This window comes from Anas platyrhynchos, chromosome 10, assembly GCF_047663525.1.
Source record: "Anas platyrhynchos isolate ZD024472 breed Pekin duck chromosome 10, IASCAAS_PekinDuck_T2T, whole genome shotgun sequence".
Taxonomy (NCBI): domain Eukaryota; kingdom Metazoa; phylum Chordata; class Aves; order Anseriformes; family Anatidae; genus Anas; species Anas platyrhynchos.
The window spans coordinates 9,489,016-9,515,046 of NC_092596.1; the positions used below are offsets into that span (position 1 = coordinate 9,489,016).

The 26,031-nt window shown below is 41.9% G+C and overlaps 1 protein-coding gene and 1 long non-coding RNA gene across 4 annotated transcripts; one reads left to right on the plus strand and one right to left on the minus strand.

The window, feature by feature from the left end:
- Positions 1-9,878: 9,878 nt before the first annotated feature.
- On the plus strand, positions 9,879-22,325 carry LOC119717931 (uncharacterized). 2 transcript variants are annotated; one of them, XR_011811602.1, is made up of 7 exons: positions 9,879-10,933; positions 11,016-11,069; positions 12,150-12,225; positions 12,896-13,013; positions 17,769-17,883; positions 21,221-22,003; positions 22,123-22,325. It is a non-coding gene; the product is annotated as an uncharacterized lncRNA (long non-coding RNA). The 2 variants fall into 2 exon arrangements; XR_011811601.1 differs by having other exon boundaries at positions 21,221-22,325.
- On the minus strand, positions 15,394-24,287 carry ESX1 (ESX homeobox 1). Of its 2 annotated transcripts, XM_038184623.2 has the most exons (5): positions 23,835-24,262; positions 23,529-23,763; positions 23,396-23,441; positions 18,121-18,407; positions 15,394-17,132 (listed from the first exon to the last, which is right to left on the minus strand). In XM_038184623.2, the coding sequence occupies exons 1-5, from the start codon at positions 23,908-23,910 to the stop codon at positions 16,907-16,909; spliced, it is 870 nt and encodes a 289-aa protein (XP_038040551.1). In that variant the 5' UTR covers positions 23,911-24,262; the 3' UTR covers positions 15,394-16,906. The 2 variants fall into 2 exon arrangements, with proteins under 2 accessions (XP_038040551.1, XP_038040552.1); XM_038184624.2 differs by lacking the exon at positions 15,394-17,132 and having other exon boundaries at positions 18,272-18,407; positions 23,392-23,441; positions 23,835-24,287.
- Between the last annotated feature and the right edge of the window lie 1,744 nt (positions 24,288-26,031).

A 26,031-nucleotide genomic window follows, 5' to 3' on the forward strand; every position in this document is an offset into this window, starting at 1 on the left:
AATCCAAACATTACTAGAATGCTTTAGTTTGTCATGGTATTGCTACCTTTCTAGTTGGATGCCATCAAAATGGTTTTCTAAAAATGCACTGCTGAGTGTTTGTGGAAAGTGATAGTCATTATCTTTAAGAACTTTTCTTAATAGCTTTTTGTTAAGAAACATAGTAAGCCCTTCACACACACGTGCACCAGATTAAAATAAATAAATAAATAAAAAGAGCTATACTGTTCTTTGCTAAGACTTGCATTGCTCAAAAACAAAGATCAACATGTTAAGAATTTTTTTTATAGTATCCTTTATTCAGCAATGGCATAATGGCAAGGATCTGCCTCCCTGGTCCTGCAAATAGATCACTAGGTGTGGAAAGGAGATGCCTGATGTCTCATGGATTGTGTCCTGCTCCATTGCCTTATCCGTTGGCAGTGTCGTTTGCTGCTATTCCTCTACTGTTCAGCTGCTGCGTTCAAAGTGAAGCCTTTGCCCTCGGACATCTCTCTACAGCACTCTGCATTATAGCACCATGATCTTAACTAGAGCCTCTGCCTGTTGCCAAAGAAAAGACGAGGTGAGTTACACTTGTACCATGTTGTAGAATAATAGAAACACTCGCTATGAACATGCACTTCCAGAAAGTTTAGTGAGGATGAAATTTCAGACCTGCCCTGTATTGTCTACTCAGTATTTAAAAATTGAGCTGGATCTCTGCATCAGGAAATTACTTTAAAAATCACTAATACTTGCACACATGCATAAATCCAGCTGGCCTTTGGTTACGGATTTAGAGGGTGTGCTTTCAGAGTTTCTTGTGACTATGGAAGCTGAAAGTGATCTTTAAAGGAGGAGGCACACTCCTGCAACTTCATACTGGTATCAGGGCAGCTTTAATAAAAGCACTACTTACAGTGAATGCTTATGAACTTGGATAATGCATCAGGAGAAGACCCCATCAGTGTGGTAAGTGTTGATTTTAAAACAGTCCTAGCTGCTGCTTCTGTGGGAGGTATTTTTTTCTTTAACTTTCCAACTTAGACTGCCCACTTTCTGTGCAGTTTGGCGATGATCAATATGAACATGCTGGAACTGTTTAGCTGAAGTAAGCTGAGTCATTCAACCTAATATTCATTTGTTTGACTAAAGCCTCTTTAGAGCCACTTGTGATCTGATGACTAATGTGGCACAAAGATGCTAATGCTCGATGTGTACATAAATCATTACTTAATTTGGATTTGGTAACCTGAGGCAACAGAATGCTCCATGGAGAAGCAGCTATATTTGTTTCTTTTCATTGTGAACCACCTGTCTCCAGAGATCCAGAATGCATTAGAAAAATGAATGTAATGACTGAACTAAATCTAGCTCTCCTGTTCCAGAAGAAACAGCAGTTCTTATGACCAGGAAGGCATGGAAATCCCAGGTCTGTTCTGCTAGCTGAGACAAGAAAAGTCAGCTCAAGCAGAAGGGATCTACTGATCCTAGACAGCAGTCTCGCAGTACTACCGGAAAAAAAAAAAAAAAAAAAAAAAAAGATAAATCTAATTTTGAATTTTTGAAGGTGGCCTGGATAAGACTGCTTGAGGAATTAAAATGGAATTCTGGTCCTTATTTAACTCCATTTGGTAGGATTTCACGCTTTAAACTCTGACCTGAAAATCCCACTTCAGCAATGTGTCAGCTATTCAGAGCTTACATTTGCTGCTCTTATCTTGTTCCTTACCTGTGGTTATTTCTTGAAGAGCCATGTCCCACTGAAATACCATAATGCATATTACTGGTATCAGAGCCTAACAGAGCTTGTGCAAGGAGTTCTGTCTTTGTGCTGGTGCAGGGCAATAGACTTGGAACTTCATAAAGGGAAGCTTTGAGAAGTTCAATTTTTAGATGTAAATTGGCAGAAAGCAAGTGTGTAAATATTTTGTAATGAGGTTTGTGAAAGAACTGAAGCTTTTGTTGAACTCATGGTACTAAATGAGGGTAGGTGGGTATATTTAAATGTGTTGTGTATGTAGAGCACCAGCGCTGCCTCTGTACCGAAGTTGGCTGGTCCTATGCTTGCTCCTGAGAGTCTGAGAGATGTTTTTGCCTTAGTTGTGAGCTAACCGGGATCCTGCCAAGTGTTTAGCAGCATGGGAAACGGGACCCTCCATCCTTCTTCTGACCTAACTATTGAGCTATTCCTCTTTTAATACTCCAGTACTACCAGATGGGACCTCTTCCTCTTCAAGTTGTTCATTTGATCCTGTTGTGTAAAGAGCATGGTAAATGAGAACCTACAGGCATGTTATCACATACTTCTGTTTGAGCCATGTTTGGAATTTACACATACAGTGTGGGTATTTCAGAAATATGCTGTTTAACTGAGTCTGTCCTCCAAATCTCAATGTTAGTTTATTAAGTAAAGTCGATGTTTTAAAAATTATTTTCTTGTAAACATCAGGTGGACCCCTTATTTTTAGAGAAGCATTGCTAAAATATTTATGCCAGCATATCTTCCTGTTTGATCTGTCCTAGGTGAAATGTTTGCTTCATCTTTAAATATATAGCAAATAAACTGCTTTAGATCTTTATGGAGATACAAATTTGGAAAAGCGACATACAAAAAAAGATAAAAATTTTGAAGGGCAAACAGGAATTATGCTTCAGAGAAATCAAAATCACTTCAACATAAGGATCTTTGCAATGCACTCTCAGCTTAAAAGCTGGAAAAAGAAGTGTAAGGGGCGAGTCAGTATTCTCACAAGGACTTGATTTACTTTTTGATATAAAACTTGGAGATTACTTGTCAGCTACATTAGCTTTTAAGGTCTGTTTACAGTGAAGGATATATACTTTAGAAGTAGTAGCTCTTTTTCAAGGATAACATTTTAATTTTATTTCAAATATTGAGTGAAAGCAACTCCAAAGAATTTAATACAATAAACCATTGCTGTGTTCAAGACAGTAATATAAGGTGTGTTTTTTTTTTTTACAGTTGCTAATAGCAACTTATGTGGCGAACATAAGTACAGCAATTTAAAAGGACACTGTGGTAATGTGAATTTCTTCAAGTAGTTAAATACTAATGTCTTTCACCAGAACATCAATGTCAGCTCTGCTCCCAGTCAAGAAGTGAAGGACAAATGAACTTACTATTTTTATTTGCTTTTTTTGAATAGGAGGTTTTCAGAAAAGTGACAGTAGCCAGTCTAGTCTGTAATTTTAACTTGATTTATTTGAATTAGTGAAATCTTCAGTAAATACATCTTGGTATGCTTCTTAAATATTTCCCCAAAGAGATTAAACTTCCATTTACTTGGGCTTCACCAGTGCTCACAGACTTTAATTGCAGTGCCTGACAGATTTCTCGAGAAAGGAAAAGTGATGAAAGAGGAAGAGAAGGTCACTCGTGTGCAGAGCCACTGCATGGAGCGGGAGCACCGGCTAGCACGCTTCAGCTGCTAATCTGAATGCCAGGCAAGCGTGGTCCTGCAGCAGGAGGCAGAGCTGAACCATTTACACCCCAGATTTCTTTTGTGTGTGGTGATCAGGAGGAGTATTTGTCTACTGCTAAAGAACTTGCCTTTCTGTGGGGTGTTCCCAGCTACTTGCTGCTCTGTGTGCGGGTAGTGTGGCTGCATTCATGTTACTTACCTTCATCTACGTTTTGGGTGCCTGGGTAATGGGAAAAATGTTTAAGCAGAACCCTAGATCAGGATCCCACGTACAGTGTCAGCGGAGCACAAACCTGTCAGAAGAAGCTGGCAATAAAATGGCTAATTGTTAATGTCCATGCTGGAGGTGGAGTTCTACCTGTGCCGAAATCAATGGCAACAGCACGGCTGATTTCAGCCATGGCTGTATTTGCTGTCTGCTGCTGGTAACCATGGTATGGCATGTGTGCTCTTAAAGAAGAGCGTGTGCTGTCGTCTTGGCTTGAGACCTTTTTGCAAAGGCTGTGGAAGTTGTCAGCAGAGTTTTTCCTGCCCACAGCGAGGTCAGGACTTGGCGATATCAAAATGGAAATAAAAGGCCTGTGCTCTGTCCTGCTCCTTCCTCTCTGATCCCCCGATAGCTCTTTTAAACTATCCAGGTTGAAATGGCACAAACAAGTGCACGTGCCTTTTTTGACTCCTGGTATTACTACTCGGAGGGAGAATCCCACTGGGCAAATACTTGAAATAATCCAGAAGTATTTGCCAGAGCTCACCTTTAATACTTTGTTCCTTACTTTTGCTGCTTCTGTTGTCCCAGGAATTTACCCTTTAAAGAAGGACTCTCCTGCCCTCCTGGGACTTGCGTGTTCCCTGGTAATCTGAGCAACACAAGTGAAGATTCCTCTTGAAACAGAAATGAGTTGCTTAAGAAACAAATTCCAGACTAGAAACTTCTCTATTAACATCCCAAGCTGTGGAGCCCTCCAACTTGCTTTTGAGAGGTTTGTTTGCAGACACTGACTTCAAGGAGTGAGGTACAGGCCTTGTGCTAATGTCACCATCCTTGAGACGTTGCTTGGCTGTGCGTGTCTTCCCGTGCCCTTTTGGTGTTTCTAAGCAAATGCAGGCTGAACGAAGAACGTCATTCTCTACCCTGGTAAAGGTTCTGGAAACTTTACAAAGGGAAAGAAATGGGCAGTATTTTGAAAGATGTATGTATTTTCTGCTATAATTAGGTAGAATATGGACATAACATTATCGGTTCAATTAAAAGCATGTCAATAAAAGGCAGTTGTGTGCTACATAAAAGATTCTTTTGTTGAAAACTGGCCTGAGTTACGACTGTTTTATACACATTAATTTGCTTTGTACATACAGAATGGAGCTGATTGAACAGCATGATTGTCTGACGAGAGCTGAAAAGCAGCACTTGCTGTAGGTAATTTAAATTGAGCCCTATTATCATTTACGGATTTATTCTGCTTAGAATCAATAAGATGAAAAAGGGTCTGAAAGCTTTACGCTAATGCTAATCGCTTTTGGGTCAGTAACTCCTTGTGTTTAAGTTATGTATTTCTTCCCTGTATTCACAGAGCTACTTGGAAAGCGAAATATTTAAAATATTTTCCACTGAAGAGTGTCTCCCCTCCTACTTCACAGAGAATTCGGCATTGATAAACCTTTTGTTAAACTGAAAAAGTTCCCTGAGAGGGAAGTGACACCAACCAAAAGGACAAAAGAGATGCTCTGGAAAGAAGTTCAGCACAAATGCACTGGAAATTTTGATTTAAAGCAGCATTCATGGTGGCTGGTGACTGAATTTGTCCCTAGGACACAGAGTAAAGCCAGGTTTGGGTAGCCACAGTCATTCTACCTTCTACGAGCGCAAAATTTTCTTCCTGGATAATTTATCTTTGAGAGTTAGAGATATCCCTGGGCTCAGGACAGAAGAGAAAAGACAAGGGCAGGAAAGGTTCAGAACCACGATATTTTTGGTATAGTGACTCAATCAAGAGGGAATACAGTGAAAGGATTTCACATGTATTAAGCAAGGGAAAAAAAAAGTGTTTTTTGGTTAAACAGGACTGAAAATGACAAAAAAAAAATAATTACAAATTTGTCTAGTAAGACCTTGTAATTGTCTTTGGGGCTGCAGGCAAGGGACATAGTTACGCTGTGCCAGAGGGCTGTGTTTGGCAGACTGGAGGAGAGCTGACAAGTTCCTATGAGGAAGAAACCTAAATACATCACTGAGCAAGGAGCCATGCAGGAGTTCCCAGTCCTCCAGACTTGCTTTGTTCCTTTTGAAGCTCAGGAACTGGTGCCAAAAATCAGGCTTAAACGCAAGGTGAGGAAAAATTGACCTCTGTTACAGTAAGAATGTCTACTGCATTAACAATGCCTAAATTATGAAATTAAATGTCATTTATTGGTTATACAGTAGTGAATGGACTTTGTTCCTTGTGAAGAAGCCAGGAAGGATGGTAAGAGAAGTGTGCTGAATTGGATGTCTTTAGGAATTAGATTTGCAGTTCTGTGACAGAGCTTACTCTTGTAAAATAGTAATCTAGGACTTCTCACGGAGTAGCAGAGATGATACATTAGCAATGCTGCTCTGAGAAGGGTCCCTTAAGTACTGGTTTTGCTGTTTCTGCTAGTGCAGCTCCTCCTAGTTTTGACAGGAAACATCAGTTCTGGAGGTTGAGAGGGAGCTCAGGGTGATAGCTTCTGAAATGATGGGCGCTATGGCAGTGCTGAGGCTCAGGATCCTGTTGGCACTGTCAAGGAGCAGAGTATGAGATGCTCCTCTCCCTAAAGAGACTTGGCAAGGTGTTGCAAAAGGATGAAATCTCCTACCCAAAGTGTGGGGAGCTGCACGGGCTGAGTCACAACTAGAATTTGTCTTCCAAGTCCCAGGTGAGTGTCCCAGCCACTGCACTCTGCTGCATCTCTGTTCAGATACAGAAAGGCTGGTTCTGGATGGTTAAATAATTAGTGCTGTTACAACTATAGTCCCCAGCGGACACCACTGTTGGAGCTGATTACCAAACCTTCATCAATGAAGTTGCTTTCCTACCTTATACTCAGAATCCCCAGATACTTTGGACTACTACTTTAGAGGTTTAACTTTTGTTTAAAGGTGTTTTAAAAAAGCATGTTAAACTTTTCTTGTATTAAAATGGGCAGGAGCAGCTAATACACTCTCTTGCAATAAATAGCTATAAAAACATCAAAGGTTTGGATAACTGTTAGCTGTATATTTTGTAATGCCTATTGTATTTCCATTTTGTTAGTTCTATTTAAAGAGTGGTATTATCATGCCCCATTTCCTGTTAGATAGTTCTATTTGTCTGCACTACAGGAGGCAGGAGATTTTAGGTCCAAAAGAAATTATCTCTCAGTAAATTACTCCTAACTCCATTACTGAATACTAAGCACTCTCCCCTTGCTGTGTGAGCAGCTTGAAGAGATAACATTGCAATTTATTTATTTGTTTTGTCCCTCATATATAGGTGACACACAGACTCATCTGAGCAGAGACAGCGATAACTGACAGGTACATTAGATCAGCCACATATAGCAAAGTTTACTTTGATTATGTAGTAAGTGTCAAGATGTACAGTAGCTGATGTCAGTTTGATCCCTCTTATAGTATATAATGGCTCGTCCTCTTCATGGTTGAATGGACACTAATTTTTGTCTAATAAGTAAGCTATCAGTTGAGTGTTTTAGAGAGTAGCCAGAGTTTTTTATTCTACTGAAAGGGAAACCATTCGTGAAATTATTTTAAAATTTGTTTGGATTGCTTGTTGTATTCATTTTTCTCCTTCTCCAAGTCCCCGTTTACTCAAAGGTACTAAAGGTACAATATTTTCTAAGGACCCGCTGTGAATCTATTGCAATGTGTATCAGACCTTTCCATATTAAAATAGTTGCAGAGAACAGAATATTTTGTCTGTCTTGATGTGTATTTGCCAAACTGCAAAGTCCATATGTACCACCTTTTAAACTTTAAAGAGAGGAAAAAACATGTTCTGTTGTTATGATCCCCTTCCTTCTTCCTTGTGTGGGTAAAGTAGGAAGGGTGTAAGGCTAATGTTTGTAGATGTTACGTTTTCTTATTGCTATGTGGTCATGATTTCAGTTAAATTGTATTTATGAAAATACCGTATTAAAATGCATTTTACAAGGCATAATATAGCTAATCAATAATAGATTTATGACCAAAAAAAAATATTGACGAGCTCTTAAAGTGAAGAGTAGTGTTTTAGGTTGTCTAGCATGGCTTAGCTTCCTGGCACAAGGACAGTTCCAGGGGAAACACATTTACAGTGAATAGTAATTTCTAAATTTTGGAGATCTCAATATAAGGAGAATAAACAAAAGAAAAAAAAAAAAAGACATTTCTGGTTACTACAAGTAATCTCTGAACCCTGTACTAGTTAAGTGTAAGTCACTGGCCTCACAAAGACTTAGTTAAGTATGGTTAGATCTTTTGTCACTGACAGATTGAGCTGTTTTAGCTCCAAATAAAGTGATTTGCAGCAAGGTGCTGAGGCTTCTGATGCCTGGCACTCATGGAGCTAGGTGGTTTTCTTTCCTTGTTTTGTTTGTTTTCTGTGGTGTGTGTGTGCTTTTTTTCCCCACTCTGGTGTAGGCATTTCTTCCTTCTACCTAAATCATTACTGGTTTATAGGAATTTCTCATAAAAAGCATTGTCCTATCAAGGATACCCGGTGAATTTAAAAGTGTATGGACACTACCTAGTCAGAGGCAGGGTGTGAATGACTGCTTGTGTTTCTGTTTGATCCAAGTGTTCTTCCATAAGCAAAACTAATGAACACTTCATTGTAGAGGCTCTGAATAACTTCATTAATATGCCTTTGCAATCCAGAAGTTCTGGTAACAGAAAGTGTCAGAAACCTTAATAATAGAAATACTTAGTTTTAATCAACACAAAGCTCACTACAAGAAAAAGATAACTTGTTAAAAAGGAGAATGTTTTCAATACACCTGACAGTAAATATTGAAAACATCTCTTGATTTAGGAGATGTTTGTGTCATTTCCTGAAGTATCACCCTGTTTTCTTTGCGTATCGCAGGGGCAAAGTATATCTTGATGTGAATTAAGTAAATTGTTGGACAAGTGTGTCCTACTTTCCTCTTGTCTAACAGAAGTATGTGGTCTGCCTGCTTTAGACAAGGATTGTGGGTCTCCAACCTTTTTCAGTTTACAAAGTGGAAGGTTTCAGAAGTAAAAGCTTCAGAAGTAGCTTATAAATTAACAGGAACTTGCAATCAGGGGCATACCAGTGAACCAGAGGATGTTTTTGAGTCCTGATTAATAGTGGTGTTCCCCCACTTCCACTGGGCTATGCCTGGTGCCTATAGGATGTGACTTATGTTTCTTGGTACGTTGGGTACCACTGGCAGGGTAGCTGCAGCATGCTGCAAATTTAATGCCTGGGGCTGCTGTTTTCATGTCCTTTGAGGCTGTGCCTTGGCTGTCCTTAGCAGTCCCCGTCCACTCTTTGCGGGAGGGTTACTTGTTTTGAGCCCAGAACTGGGCTCAGGGCAGTGCACTCCACAGAGTCCCAAAGCAGAAGCCCTGCTGTGCAGCTGGGAACTGAATGTCAATGTCTGCCATCTCTTCTTCTGTTCTCCACATGCAGCCCCTTGCTCCTTCACGTTCTCTTTGCTTAGCTCTGCACTAAGAAGGTGAAAGCTTACCGTGCCAGTGTTACATCAGATGAAAGCTTTATTGCTGCAGTCAGCAACTTCTTCACTTGTTCAGTTTGAGAGAGCGCTAACAGAGGTAAGACTTAGATGTTTCTGATAACTTACTGATGAGAAAGTGTCTCCAGGCTCTCCTCATACATTAACATTGCTGCCTGCTTCACTTCTCTTCCTGTATTCTCTTTGGGATATATAGAAAATAAGGCTGTAATAATGCTGTCCTTTCTTGTCTTCTTTCACAAACATTAATCCCATGATTTTTTATCAGTATGAAATAACCCTAGAGATAGGGCAGTCTGTGGATCAGCTTGTATGAAACTAGAAAACTGAAATCATTTTGTTTAATTGTGTGTGAAAGTCAACTTTTGTCAAAATCTCTAGCTGTGACTGGGCACTTACAAAATGCAATGTATTCTTTTCTTTAGCAGATCACCTAAATACATTTTACTAGCAACCCTTCTGAACCAGATGAAACTGTAATTCAAGCTGTCTTGTCTGCTTCTGCTTTAGTTCACAATAATGTCACTATGCAGCTCACACCAAAGACTTAAGTTTTTATCTCTAACAGCTACATCAGATATTTTGTCCTGAGTTTTTCTGCAGGTCATTACTGGTAAGGTAGCTTTTCTAAAACAATAATAATAATAAAAAAACAACAACCAACCAACCAAAAAAAAGCCCCGCTATTCCATTCAGTGTGTGTATATATACAAGTATATATTAATGTAAAAGTTTTGCTATTCCATCAATGTGACTTTGCAAGTTTGTTCTAATCTTTCAGTGACCAGCAGCAATAGTAGAGCAGTTCTTCTCCAGCTGGAATACAAGAAACATCGCTGCAGCCAACAAACTAAATTAATGTAGAATGTTATATTCCGTCTAGGAATTGTGCTTTGGCATACTGCTTGACTGAACATCTTCAGTACTTGAAGGTTGACTTTGCATTTTTTAGTAAATCGGATATATTAGAGGTAAGGGTACAATATGGCCAGGTGATGAAGGGATTGAGCAAGGAGCTAAATGCGTGCTCCTCGTGGTTCTGTGCCCCTGCTAAGTAAAGCACTAAATGCGTTGTGATGTGGCTCCTTCATCTGCAGAGGGGTTAGCCCTGCCCTCAGATCTCTGTGAAGCAGGGAGGATGTCTCTGGGGTGTCGTTCAGACCTGGAACAAGAGTACAGGCGGTGGAGGGACTGGGTTCCATGTAGGCAGAACGAACAGTCTAGCTAAGTTCAAGTATTTCTTAAGCCATGGGGAAGTTTCAGGAGTAAAAGGAGTTTGTGACACATCCCTTCAGAGGATTTGTCCCTGTGCTGGGTGCTGGTGCCCAGGCGGGGCAGCAGCCTGCAGGGAGCTGTGAGGAGAGGCCGCTTCCAGCAGCCCCACCACAGGGCAGGCCTGGGCCCAGCAGCTCAGGGGAAACGTGTCTCAAAAAGGGCAAAGCTTTACCCAGCAGTGAGGGGGGAAAAAAGTGCAGGGAACAGCCCTGTGGCACCGGGGTCAGAGCAGGAGGCAGCGGGAGGTGCTGCAGGCCCGGGGCTCTCTGTGGCCTGTGGAGAAACCATGGTGGAGCCGGGGGATGTGCCCTGAAGGAACGGCAGCCCATGGAGAGGAGCCCGTGCTGGAGCAGTCTGTGAGGAGCCAGCGTGGAACAGGGCATGAGTGTGGAGGAAGGAGAAGTAAAGAGGAGCTGTTAGGCACTGACCATGGCCACCATGCCCTTCCCCTGTGCCACACGGTGTGAAGGAGGAGGCAGAGGAGTTGGGAATGGAGCAAAGTTGATCCTGGGGTAAGGTTAGGTGGCAGGGGGAAATGTTGCTTTAATTTGTTTTGGTATCTTACTATCCAACTTTTTATTTTTTAATTGGCAGTACATTAAATGAACTTTCCCCGGGTCAAGTCAGTTTTGCTCGTGATGGTAACTGGTAAGTGATCTCCCTGTCATTATCTCAACCCACGGGGCTTTTCTATCCTATTTTCTCTCTTTTCCCTTGAGGTTGGGGGGGGGAAGAGAGAGAGAGAGACAGCAGCTGGGTGGGCGTCTGGCAGCTGGCCAAGGTCAACCCACCACAATCGCACAATTTCGTGCCATGTTTAAAAAGACTGTGTGCCTGGGCCTTTTACCAGCAGGATTTGCTTTGCGTGGTAGATCTGTTCAAGGAGACGCTGGTGTGTGAAAATGTAGTTGGTAGCCTTATTCGACCTTCAGGAGCAGCTCTGCAGCCCATGTTTACTTCAGTCTGCTGTACTCTGCTGTGTGTGTCTTAAAGTTTCCCCGCAGTAGCAGATTGCTTGGACACTTGCCCATCTCTTTGTTTTGGGAGAAATTTGCAGTGTGAGATGAGAAGCTCAGATCTGTCTGTCCTGCATGCTGACGATGGCTCGCGTATAACTTTGCTGCCGGGTTTTGTGTGTGTGTGGAGCAGCCAAGCTTAATTAAGGTCATTGGTGCATTTGTGTGAAGTGAGGTGCCATTGTGCCCTGATGGCCTGTGTGTTTGTGGGTGGCTCCACGTGGATCAGTACGGACTGTAACACAACCTGCTAGCTTCATTTCGTTGTAATCCTTACGTAGAGCTGCTTGGACGTAAGGTATACAGAAATGCCCTGTCCTTAACTGCATTTTATGCAATTTGGGTCGTTCTATAGCTCAAGTGTAGTATGAGTGGCATGTGTATCATCACATGCTTCCACTTCTTAGGTTTATTTTGTTCATACAGCTTCATGGGAAGCTGCAACTCAGAAATTTGATGGTAAGTATAATTGTGTTGCCAGAGATGCCCTATGCACAGTCTCTTTTTTTTTTTTTTTAACCTTCTTTTTTTTAAATTCTTTTGGCAGTTTAAGCTTTATCTAGTTGTGATCCATGGCATGTAACGACAGGGTTGAAAATGAACAAGTTGTTAAAAACCTCAAAAATAGAAAAAAAAAATCTGTCTTGGGGGAAAAAAGATATTTCAAGGTTGGGGATACTGTTTCCTTATCTTCTCTTTCCTTTAATTTCAGGCATCTCTTGCAGGATGAGCAAATTGACCAGAATTATTACCTGACCAGAGGAGAGAAGAGTTCTTAAAGACAGCCTGTAAGTAGAGAAATTCTTATTAACCTGGTTAAAGTCAGTAGATCTCCGTTTCCATGTGGCAGTGCATCCACGTTTATCGTTCAGACTAAGGAGAAAAGTAACATCCCACCCTATGGTTGGCAAATTTGCAGTGAGGACCCCATTGCATGCTAGTGGTTTACATCTCATATAACTTGAAATAAAGGAGTCACTCACACATTCATAATCAATACAATTACCACTACTTTACATGAATTAAGTAATTTGTATGGTATTACTGTTTGGGGCATTTGTATCCCTATTCAGAGCACTTCTGTATTTCAACCCCACTGATGGTAAAGGCAGGTGCATGCCAGTTACCCACAAAACGAGGGAAAGCTCTATGGGGAAACTCTTTTATGTCCATCTAGATTTGAATTTGTAGTCCCTTTCCAATTACTGTGCTAATTGTTTAAGAGATTGCTAGACTAAAAAAGTTTTTAATCACTAATCTGTTTTTGAAAGGAACTTATGGGCTCAAAACCTGAACTACATACTTCTTAAATTAATTTTCTTCATGAATACTTCTTTCTCAATACAGATTTGTGAGTCAGAACACCCTACTGTGCTTGTTTCTTTTGTCTTTTCTTCAAACACCTGGCCTATTATTCTCCTTTTTTTTCCCCCCAACAAAATTGCTCTTTCTTTGTAGGCAAGGTTCTGATGATATTATGCCACTGGAAATACGAAAATTTACCCGACGTCCTATGTTACCAGAACTGAACTTGGGGCAGACGACAAACTAAACAAACCTGTCAATTTAGCCAAATGTGAGTACTCCAATAGAAATATTTGCAAGCATTTCTTGAAGAGGTATCAATATTGTCCAAAATCTACAAGCAAAACACCTCAAAAAATTGTCACACAGAGGGTAATGTCAGGAGATTAATTCCACAACTGCGTTTTTCTCACAGTGGCCTAAAGCCTGCAGAAGGTGAAGCGGGGTGGTGGTGTGTTCAGATCTTGTGCTACTTTGAAAATTCTCCCCAAGATTTTTGCTTTCAGGGAAACCAGACAAACCCAATAAAACAAGCAGGGCTCCAGGCCTGCCTCAGTTGAAGCCTATGCCAAGAAACTGTGTTGATGTCACACAGAGAAGAATTAGGCTGCAACCCTGACAAAAAATCCTGCAGTCTTAATCCAGATCAGCGTAAGCTTTTCCTAAATTGCACTAAATTCTTTAGTCCTGTAAGGCAAAATAAAGTGTCTGGAAATAATTGCATGTTCAGTGTGAGAACTGTTTAAAACAAACACAAATCAAAAAGCTCTCTGACTGGTTTAGAATGTAGGATGCTGCTGCTGCATAGAAGAGCTAGGAAAAGAAATGTTCCTGCTTGGTTTATGTAAGTGTTGACCCATGTGTAGCTATGAAACCAGACTGAAGGTTTTTCAGTTAAATTCTTCCCAAAACTTCTTAACTGCCATTTTAATGCCATGTCCACAAAAACTTTTAATCTTCTTTATTTAAATTTAAAATAAAGTAACATTTCTAAACAGGTAAGCTTTCTTCCTTGGTGTGATATTTTGTTAAAGAATAGCAATAATTAACATGAAAGGCTTGCTGAGTTTTGGTTACAGGTGTACTTTGATTTCTAAGCTGATTTCAAGTGTTGCACTGCATATTTATTTTCATAATATCATTAGCTCTCACAGCTGGCTTTTTAATTCACATGAAAGAACAGAAATTTCTTGGAAGCACTCATTAAAGCAGAAAAAGTGAAATCAAGTTTAAAAAAAACAACACTTATCTGCATTTCAAACTAAAACTAGGTGGCACATCAGTGATCTGTGTTCCCTGCTTGCACCCACTGTGAGATGCTAATGTCTGCAGGCACCATCTTCCACTCAAATGGCATAGGAATGGCAGCCTTTATTTAATCTGTATATATCAAATTAAACAGTGTACTTGCCATTGCAATTCTTTCACGTATCAAAAAGGACGCAGTGGCTCGAAGCCACAGAGCCATGGATAAATATGCACCAGAGTCCGTGACTTGGTGTGACAAATTCAGAAGTTAGGGTGGCAGAGGAGCAGTACCAAGCAGGTGCTTGGTTGTGGTTGCAGTAAGAGAGGAGGGTGTTACCAGAGAAAGGGTGCCTTCTTGTGAGGTGACTCTGGAAAGAGTAACACCAGATCAACCTGGGAAGTGGTTTAGGAACCAAACCTGGTATCCAAACCTCCACTTTTGAGGGGCCTGTGGCCTATGTAAAAGTGGCTGTATGGGCTGTGTAAAGGTAGCAGCTCCTAGATCTGGGTCTGGTACAAGCTATAATGCAAATAAGTGAAATTACTTGCCTCAACGTATTAATTGCTGTCCCTGAAATCATTCATGTCCATAGCTATTAGCAAAACTTTGACAGATAAAAGTTACCTCTGCATGTAATTGCTGAAATCAAGGGAATTTTAGCATGTGAATTCACTTTTTCTGGGTGAAATTTTGATGGCCCTGTAGTCAAAGTTTTTGGTGAGCGTAAGGACTTGCTATTTCATGCTATTTATTCAAACCAGCCTTCAGCAGTTATTTTTCATGTGCTGCTTCTAGTGAATGTCTAGGAATACAACTTGGCAGAAATAGGTTTCATTTTTATTGCAAAGTCCTCTTCTGAATGGCTCGTGGCAAATGCAAGACAGTTCCTGCTGCTTTTAATGAAACAGTGGCACAGTCTGCTTTCCTGCAGAACTTCCTCACCTTGCAAGAGTGACACTGATGGCAAGGAAAGATGCCACAGTCTACTCTGTGAATTGTGTACTGGCAGTTTTCAAACCATTAACCTACTTAAAAGGTTAATTTGGAACAAACCCAGTGCTTGAGTGGATACTGTGTTGTACTGCCAGCTGGCACCCCGGGCTATGGGAGTGGACTGGTGGGAGTGAATAGCTGTTGTGGAAGAAAACACGCACAAACTTCTTGTGAAAGGTCCTGGTCACATTGCCTTCCACGTCTTTGGCTGCTTGACCCACACAGCAGGACTAGCCAGCGTACTTTGGGTACAACGCTTGCTTTTCCTAACAGTAAACCACCACCTCCCACCTGTGGTAACAGTGAGATCTGTGAATCCAGAAATACTTCCAGTCTTGTGGTAGGTTACAGCCCAAGAGCAGTCAAAGCAATTAGTAGTTCAGAGGAAATGAAAAACAGATCTACCTGATGCAGCAAACTGTCTTTCTTAGTCACAAACCTGAATACAAGCTCAAATAAGTTTACGGAAGCAGTAGTTGGGTATCTGGAGCTCTGCGCTCAAAACCCTAGCCTAGAAAACATCTTTGATAGTCTTAAGAGGAGTCCCAGAGTTGCTGTGAGAAGAAAGTTCTAAAATTTACAAAATCTTTTCTCTGAATGTAGTGCTTGTGAATGGTCTTTAGGAACCAGACAGCATCAATGGGCGAGTCCCATGTTGTTGCATCAACCCACAACAGAACTTGCTTGGAGTGTCACTACAGCCTTGGGGAAGGTAATCTGCAGGTGTCCTCAGCTGCTGGCCTTTCTGCTGTGACTACTAAGAAACAATGAGCACTTGTGTAGCTCTACCACATTTGTTTAATCAGTCCTCACAACAGCCCTGTGAGGTAGGCAAGTAAGCTGCGAAGCCTAGAGCTGGGATAGTTGTTCACAGTCTATTTGATGGATGGGGAAGTTCAGCAAAAACTTTGAAAAGATTTGTCCAAAGCCAGAAAAGGAGTTGATGATTTGGCTGAACAAGAGACTTCTGGTTAGCAGAACCTCTGCTTAGTCATTTCAACATCAGTCCAAGGAAGAATTTAACACATCACATTTAATTTTTGCCTAAATTCTCAATCTATTCATGGCATGAAACATGGAAATATACAAGCGATCTGTTAACTTAGTGGTCTCATAATATGTGCCATTAGTCATGCTAAAAGTAGTCAGTAACCTCATATTTACAGCTATTAGCTACTTACTGATGTGTCTATGTGCACAGAGAACTACACACAATTTACTGCACATTAATAACCTATTGTCACAGGGTACAGTTTTCAAATACGAAGTGTATTTTTTAATTATTAAAACATTGCCACTCTGAACATAAACATTTATTGATTGAAACAAGATTTACTTTATACAAACGTAGTTCTGAATCAAAAGCCTATACTGAAAATAGTCTAAGTCTCCTTCCTGCTAAGTCTGTCTAAAATGTGAGATTTCATTGGCATCTGTACTTCAACATGAAGCAGGTTTTCAAAGTTAAGAACATATCGCGTACTGGTTCTTATGTCTAAAGTACTGTATGTAAGAGTTCCTCCTGAGAAATGAGTTAAGAATTGCTTATGAGACTGAAGTTATTCCTACAAATTATTTCAAATGTGAACTAGCATCCAGTGACTTAAGGGATTTCGAAGCTTCAGTTTCATTGTAGCCTGAGTTATAAAGACGAGGGCAGTTCCTGCTTATTTCTGTAGTGTCAGAAATTCACTCTGTATAAAAATGATGACAAAAGTCAACTTGCTACAGGATTTCATGTTGTAATAAAGGAAAAATTTTAGCAGGGTTACCTCCTCTTAGTCCATTGCTGAAGTTGGATGAACTACAGCTGGGTGTGTGTGTTTTCTCCTTTTTTTTTTCTTTAAATGTCTCTAACAGGCGCTACTTATTGGGGAAGGCATTCACTTTCCCCTCTGTGGCTGCAGTCTGTGGGAGAGCTTCTAACAAAGTTCTTTGTTAGTGTTTGTAAGACTGGAGATGAGGTTTAATTGAGGGATTTGTGCTGAATGTTCTTTCGCTTTGAGCCTTAGTGCTGCAATGCTCGACGTTTTCCTTTCAACCGCTGCTGGATCAGTGAAGGCAGTAAGAGCAGGGTCTGACGGGGGTCCAGGAGCTTTCATTAGTACTGAAGCTGTTGTCATGAGAGGATTTAAAGCATTGAGAAACCTGTATTTGAAAGAAGTCAATATTATCCAAACTAAGAATTGTTTTGGAGAACAAGTACTTTCTGAGTTGCACGGAATAAAAAAAAAAAAAGAGTGGGAACTAACTTGCCAAAACTACCAGTTTCTTCCAACATTGTTTTGCAGGATGTATTTTTGCTTTATTTTGCAGTACAGTGTCTTACTCTTAAAGCAAACAAAAAAACCACTTAATTGAAATAAACTTGACAGCTGATCAGACTGCAGATACCTAAAACATCAACCACTCACTAAACTCCTAATCCTTTCTCAGCAAACCTTGGATGCTGGAGCTCAGCCTGTTCTGTGAAAACTATAAATCACCTCATAAAAAGATTAATTCATGTAGCTGTTTACGTAGCCAATTTGTTCAGACAAGTTGCTCCACGTGAAAAGCAGCATTTGCCTGTGTGGCACACAGATCTGCCCCTTAACGCGAACTGATACAGGCTGTAACTTCAGCAAGAGGAGAACACTGCCTTTTACATTTCTGTAAGTATATAAACACATTTATACATGCTACACAGATTCTTTTTCATATCTTATGGGGTGCCTTATGGAATCTTCTGATCTCCATAGAAAAAAATGACTAAAACCTTCTTTATTCTGCCAAATCTCCTAGAAGCCACATCTGTCTGCAGTCACATCGTTATTTATGCAAGATAAGGATGGAGCTGAAGCTACCTAGGTTACAGCACTCTATGTGAAGACCAATATTCAGTGAGACCAAAATTTTGGTAAGTATGCACAACTGATATTCAAACAGCAATTACATAGGAAGCTTTCACTAGCATGACTTACAACTACATTTTGGTGTTGTTTTTTTTTTTTTTTTCCTAATCAAGTGATCCCACACAGGAACCAGCTCCATTTTAAGTATGGGAGCACATTTGTTAACATATGTGAATATCAAACTAATAAAAATACAGTTTTTAACAGTTCTGAGATTTAGGGGAGAAAAAAAAAGACCGTACCTTCCAAAATGTGGATTTAAAATAGGATTTCTGAAGAGAGAAGTCCAGGTAAGGCTGCTGAGGCCAAATGGCCCTAGGGTTGAAGGACTAAAGGCTGAAGAGATGGATGGCACAGCCAATGTTGAAAAAGGCATTGACCTCCACGTGTGATCTAGGATGGGGGAATGACTCAGTGGAACATCCAAAAATAGACCAAGTGGGTGCGTTAAGGAGATTCCTGGAACAGTCCCCAGAATTTCAGTTTTTTCACGTTTCCTCCACTTTGCCCTTCTGTTTTGGAACCAGACCTTCAATAAGAAATTATAAAGGCATTAGCTGAACTTACTCTGAAGTTTGTCTTACCAGCTACTCCTGCACGCAGTGATATGGATGGCAAAATATTTATTGTTAAACAAAAACTTCTTAACATTAAAGATACATACATAAATACTGTAATGAGTTTATTAACAAATAAATTGGTTATAAAACCTGAATTTTACTACTGTAACTCTGACTGTATAGTCCCATATGGTTTAAAGCCATTGTGACAAACTGATGACTTGAGAACTTATGATTAGTTATTAAAATTATTATTCTTCCTTTCACAAGCTATTTATTGAAAATTAAATTTCAACAAAGCCTTTCAAGAGGTAGCTATTTCTGTACAGATACCTTGGGAAGCACCTTACTCATGACTATTAGAGGAACTTGTCCAAATATGTGGCATGTGCTTCTTATCTTGATAGCTGGGCCATTCATTCTTACACATGAAATTTAAAAGTAAAATGAAAACCTTTTGTTACCTACCATGAATGCAAACAGCATATAGTGATATGACAGTGATTAACTGAATTGCAGTGGAAGTCAATACTAAACTAGAAAATCTAGTAAGTCTTATTAGAACAGCGTATCAAGCTGTTCCTAAAGGGGCTTTAGCTAGCACTGGTTTTGTGTAGTAAGCCGTTAGGTACATTGCCTGTTCAAGCCTGACTAGTCATTATTTTAGCCCATTAAACATCTTTTAAAGATTTTAGTCAATCCAATCTACAGATCAGAAAAACTGACTCTTCACACTGTCATTATTTAGCATTCACTGAGCTGAACCTTTCAGACCCAGGATGGTAGCAAAGAGTAGACTGAAGAGCATCAGCCTTAAAACAGCAGGGAGAGTTTTTTTTGTACTTATTTTTTTTTTTAATAATCTTGTAAGTATATGCTGCTGAGGTTGTACATTCAAAATCCAACTGTACTCAGCTGCTCAGGTTTTTGAGTCCTCTCTGTAGTGGGGACCATTCAAGCTGGATTCTGAACTGGATGTGGACTTCGAAGAAAGGCATTAGCTGTGCTTAATGCCTAATAATCTCAGCAGTCTTGTGTTGCTTAGTGAGCTGTGTGCAGGAGGGTTCTGTGTGTAATAATTAAATGCTTTGAAGAGGATTCAATATTTAGTAGAAAGTGGTAATACAAAGAACAAGAGTTCTTGGAAAGACACGTCTCAGTCCTGTACAGAACCATGACTTTCTGAAGTTTACTTATGATTTAGGATGAAGGCAGACTTTAAAGATGGAGGTTGTTTAACATACAGTGTAGTTAACTTCAGATCAAGAATCTGTCGATGTCACTAAACCAAAGAAAAATCATAAAATTAAGCTGCAAAAATGAAGTCTTAAAAAAAAAAAAAGACAGCAGATGCTAAAATAGTTATTCCTTTGGTATTAGTCTTTCTGAAATAGATTTTATAGCAGTAAGTGTTATGACAATCTTTGAATTTTGATGCAGAAGTTTTATGGATGTATGGCTTTTAATAGCTGCTTACTATATCTGCAATTATATTTCAGCCAAAATATTTTAACAGTTCTAAATTTCTATCATATAACGTCTCAAAACTGGGTTTTGGGCGTTCCCACCTCCACTGCTCCTTTTAATATCAGACATGCCATCTAACTATTTGCAGTGACTAATTTACCTTCAGGTGCTAAACATTAAGTGTGTTTGGAAGGAAAGGTGTTAGTGTTTTCCATTCAAATAAATCAATTAAGAAAGGTAGTGAACGGTCTCACACTGCAGATATGCAAGTGAAAAACTTTCCTAAAAGGAAATAATACGCTGCAAATGTATTAATTTCCTTACTAAGTCTTAGTGTTGTTCTTCAATCTGTTCTTCATCAAGAAGCCTAACATGAAGATAGATGTGTACTTTTCTGATTTTTCTGTCCCAAAGCAAATCCATTTTATCACTGGTACTTTGACTACAAAATAACTTTTTTTATTATTACAGATTTTGGGTTTACAACTAAACTTATTTAAATCATCTCTCAGATTTTGTATTCTTCAAATGTGAAGAAGTATCACCACAGATATCTAATAATTACCTTTAGAAAAAAGCTGACTTTCAGTTTCTTACTGTTACAAACTCCTCATCTCAAGTGATAAAAGGGGTACAGGCATGCATCACACATGACAAACAGCTATCAAAATTTAATGTATTATAGTCATTATCATTCAGATTAGTCATCTTGAAGCTTCTATTAAGCATTTTTCCTTTGCTTTACTTGCCTTTACTCTGTTTTTGGATATATCTGAAGTGACAAACTAAACATAAGAGAAACTGCTATGCTAGTGTTAAGGTATTTATGGTATGAGTTTGATAGCAGTGACAAAATACTTTGGAAAAAGTGCGTTACTTAAGTCTGAATATTTGAGTTTTAATACTCATAGGAAGATGAGTTTTAAAGTAATGATTTTGAGTTGTACACTACATTATCCAGATAGTTTTTGTAATTACTACCTTATTACCTGACAAAAGGGTTTTAAAAAGAGAAGGTGAGCATGTAATATTTGATAGCTTTCTTGCTGTAATTTTCTTTGAAAAGATATTTAATTGATGCATTTACCTAGCAATCATTAAAAAGACTTAGGGATGTGGCTAACAGTATCATGTTTCTGCTGTAGCTGAATACAGGATCGTAATTAGAAAACATGACAACGCAGATCACCTTTAGTTGTAAGCTGATGTTTTAACACTGATCCAGTTTGCAGAACTACCATACCCAAATGATGGCTTGCTCTACACAGTATGAAACAAAATATCCCTTTAATTTGTTCTTTTTTTCCTCCCATAGCAACAATGTGAATTATGAGCAGAATGGCAAGAAGAGATGTTAATGCTACCAAAGAGCTTCCTGACACAGGTTCAGATGAATTAAAATGTTTTGTGGACTTTCAGACTACCCCTTTCATGGTAAGGAAGAATGGGAAGATTCTTGCTGCCATCTCTTCCCTTCCTTCCTACAAACAAATAATGAGCAGCAGTGGTTGATGTCTTTTGAAGTGATGCTGAACTGTGACTATATCGATGGGTAATTTTTTTCCTTATTCGTTCACTTTCATGTAAGGCTCCAAAATGCACAAGTGAGGGACAACACAGTGGCTTGTATTTATTTCAGCTGGTTGATAGAGGGGGGTCGCTGCAGCAAAGGTCTCAAATTGAAAACAATGAGGTGAAGGAGTCTGATTGTATTTGGGAAGATCAATTAGTTTCCTGGAATTACACTTGAGTAAATTAAAGATACCACTTTTCATGCCAACTGGTTTATTCACATACTGTAGAGAGGCATGGAAGTCTTCTCACAGGGCACCATACAGAGCGACTATGAGCATAAGTGTTTGAGGGATGCATTTGGACATTAAGGTAGCTTGTTATTTACAGCATATGTCCATCCATACACTACCTGTTCCTATGAATCCTTTCACCTCCAAGCTAAGAGGTTTCCCATCTACCACAGGACAAGAACACATACGCAAACAGAAGCGCTGCACACTGGAAGTTTGCCCCCAAGTAAACTGTGCTGACTGGGTGCTTGTGCCCTGGAGACTTGTTAGGACCTGAATCTGACAAGGAATATGTAAGTGCAAGGAACAGCCTTTTGTTGTTCCTTCCATCCACTGAGGATGCATGAACTCTGAAATCTTGCTTGTTAATTCCTTTTTGACTACATCAAACCCACTTTTCCATGTCTTTTAGGTGAGTCACTATCAGATGAGTTCCTCTTTGCCATCTACTGTTGCACTATTCCTTCACTAGTCAAGTGGACTACAGAGTGAGCACCCTAGGAAGGGAATGCGACAGTAACAGGCAAGTTAACAGCTTTTCACCTGTATCCCTTCTATGCATAGGTGCTGTGTGTAGTTGCCAGATATTGGGGTATTTCAGTGAGTAGAAGTTCTAGTGATTGTCGGTGGTAGGGAGAGGGAGGAGCACGAAACTTCTTCCAAGCACACACAAGAAATATGAAAAACATCCAGCTATTCTCAGCAGAGTAATTGTGAAGTACTGTTAATACTTCTAAGAACCTTTCCTGAAGATGGTGCATGTTAAAAAAAAAATTACAGCCTTACAGGTGTTCGCTAGTGTGAATCTAGTGAATTAAGTTATGACAACAGATATAAGCAAGGCTCTGGCACCAACAGTAACGAAGCTATGCAGCAATAAGTAGGACTGTCACACGGAGCAGCTGCACCCAGCTCTCAGTTCTCCATGACTATGCACGTACCCAGGGCTGTGCTGGAAGAGTAGTTCAGTTGGTATCTGATAAACAGCACAAGCCAAATTTCATAGTTTTATATTCTGAGCTTAAAAACAGTTTGGAAGTCTTCACACAGTGTGAAGCAACATTTTCAAAAACGAATAAAAAAAAAAAGCCCAACGCAAAACCCAACACCAGAACACCTAGTTTTTGTACGGGAAGGGACTTCTAGCTTAGATGAGACAAATTCTGAGCTACTTTTTAGAAGGTATCAAGTGCTTAGAGTCAGGAAAAGCTACTTGGGGCATTTGTAGTTTAAGGAAAATGCACTCGATGGGAACGTGAGGCATGAACTCTACGCCTCAAGTTCTACGAGCGCTGCTGTTAGCACAGCTCTCCCGGGCCATACAACTCCCCAGGACAGTGCCTTGCTGTCAGATTAATGTCAAACTAACCCCGTATTTCCTTTACCCACTCACTTCGCGCTGTGACTCGGAGCTCAGGCAGCGCAGCCGAGTGCTGCCAGCTCCTCGGGCTGCCCGCAGCTCCCTGGGGCTCTGCACGCCAGCCCCGCGCCCCGCAGCCCGGCACACGGTACCTGCTCCAGCCCGGCGGGGGGTGCTCCCTGGAGGCTCCGCCGGTCTCCCCGAGGCGGCCGGCCCGTGTCTCTCTCTCTCTGTCTCCATCCGTCCCTGAGGGGCCGAAGCGCTGCCCGCCCGCCCCCACCCGCCCCCCGGGCCGGCTCCCCGCCGCCGCCCGGCACTCACCCACCTGGACGCGGGCCTCGGTCAGCTCCAGGCGGCCGGCCAGCTCCTCCCTGCGGGGGGCAGCGCACCGTTAGCCGCCTTGCCCCGTGTGGCGCCCGGCCCCTCCGCCCTCCCGGCTCTTCCCCCCCCCCCGCTACCTGGTGAACACGTCGGGGTAGTGCGACTTGCGGAAGGCTCGCTCCAGCTCCTCCAGCTGGAAGGTGCTGAACGTGGTGCGGTACCGCCGCTGCTTTCTCCTCAGCGGAGCCGGCGCCTCGCCGCCCCCCCCCGCCGCCGCCGCCTCATGGCCGGGCGGGCGCCCCCCGCGCCCCGCCGCTGAGGGCTCCTCGGCGGGGCCGGGCCGCGGCGGCGCTGGCTCCGCTCGCTCCTCGCCTGAGGGGAGAGAAGCGGGCAGTTAGCCCAGAGCTCGGCCCCTCGCCTCGCCTCGCCCCGCCGCCCCTCACCGTGCCGCCGGCCCGCGCCGCCGTCGATGAAGCAGGAGGTGAGGAGGTGCAGCGCCGCCGGGGGGGCGCCCTGCATGGCGGCGGGCTGGCGGCGGGCAGAGCCCGGCACCGGGTTTTATGGGCGCGGGCAGCCCGGCCGGCTCGGCGCCCCGGTAATTAGCATTTCATTAACGCGTCAGGGCCGGGGGTGGGACGCGCACGGCCGGGCTCGGGGGGAACTCCCCGGGCTGTGCCGGGCTTCGCTGCTCTGCCCCTTCGGCTCCGCTTCAGGTCCCTGCGCTCGGCGATGGTTCCGTGGTGACAAACACGGGGAAGGTGCACAGAAACCTGCGGGATTGTCGCCCTTCTGCAGGTCTCTACGCCTTCTCCCGGTTGAGTTGTGTTGTCGGCGCTGTTAGGGCAGAGATGGCTCAACAGGAGGCCTGCAAACTTTCCTGCGCGGGCTCCCAGCAGTTCTGTGATCTTGCTGAGGTATTCTGCTAGGGAAAGGACAGAAATTGGGTCATCAAGTGGCTTAATCCTGAGGTCTAGATGGTGGAGGACGAGGATAAAATACCACACTCCAAAAACTCTTACAGAGTGCCACGGGGCAGGGCTTAAAGGAAATTTAATCCGAAAAGTGACTGAAAGTTGAAGCCAGACAAACTTAGATTAGAAACAAGACATTTTAAAATCTGGGCGTTTATGACTAACCCATAAAATAGCATAGCTGGTGGACTTCTGGGTTCTCCATGTGTGGGGATCGTCACACCAAGGCAGGGTGGTTTATGTTTTAGCTAAGGACATAGAAGCTGTCCGTGTGGAGACGCTTCCTGAACTCGTAATGTCTCTCACACCAGATATCTGACTGAACAATGTTCTGGTTTTGTAGTCTGCAAACAAATGACTTGGACTTTTGTCTTCTCTTCTCTCACCTCACAGGCTGTGTGAGTGCTTAAGCGCTTCTGTTCTTGGTTACGGACAGGCCTCCCTCTTGCTCTGCCACAAGGTTCTTCCTTGAGCCAACCCTCAGATTTATTCCTTTCACCCCAAAAATTGCATTTGGCCTGAAGCAGTGTGCGTTTGTGAGCCTGTTCCTGGAGCATCCTCTGGGAGAAGCTTTGGGAAAGCACCTGAAGCACTTACTGATGCCTAATCTTGAAAATGCAGGTTGACTTTTTGAGAGATGGCTGTAAGGGTGATGCTTACGGAAAGCACCTTTACACAGATTTTTCATGACCTTTCACAGATTCTTGCCCTCTTTAAATCCTGACTTTAATTTTCAAACCTCAGACCGCCTTTTCTTTTGTCTTTACAAAAAGACACTACTTAAATTTGTAGAAGCACGATTAAGGCGGTAGCGGTTGCCAGAAGTGGTGCCTGCAGTGTCACATGGGAATTCCCAAACTACCTCTGAACAGGCCATCAGAAGCTCTTAAGAGGCAGGGTTAGCTAGCTGTTGCCAAATGGCTTGGAGGTGGTACTGGCCAGTTTCTGGTGCCCACTCTGGCTTGTTCTGGGCTAGTCTGGCTTTTGCTGCCCTGGAGTAAGGTCACAGAGCTGTATCGCGGTGGAAAGTGCTGAAGGCAACACAGGAAGGGAGATGCCATGCAACTGAACTCCCAAGTCTCCACACGTGGCTGTAGTTTTCAGCTGGGGCCATAGAAGAGTGGAGTTGGTCATCTTCCCTTTTCAAGAAGAGCCTGGAAATCAAGAACCATCTGTAGCCTCTTGGAGGGGCAGAGGTCTGGGCACGTGCACCCCTTAGAGTGGAGAGAGAAAACCTTCAGTCTTCTCCATCTGCCACGAGTTACTAGGCATGCTAATGGAGAACAAATGGACAAAGACTTCCTGCTGCACAGCTGCCTGTGTGGTGTGGGCCTTTTGCTGAGGGAACCCAACACGGGAGAGCTTACGTTAAGTATGTTTTTTCTGCACATATCAAACAAAATGAAATACCTAATTTCTGCATGTTCCTATGCAGTCAGCTGTGTGATTTTTCCTATGATTTTAAGTGACTGTACAATAAATCTGTTTCAGTAACAGGTAAGCAGAATGTGTGTGCTGTAGGTAGTGGAAGTATTGTAAGTGTATTGCCTTTGTCTTTTGGGAGTGACTGCTGAACCATTCTCCGGATCGGATCTTCTGCCTGAATCGCATCCCTACCACTCCTGGTAGCTGCAGAGCTTTTTTGACTTGGGATCTCAGAATGTTTCTT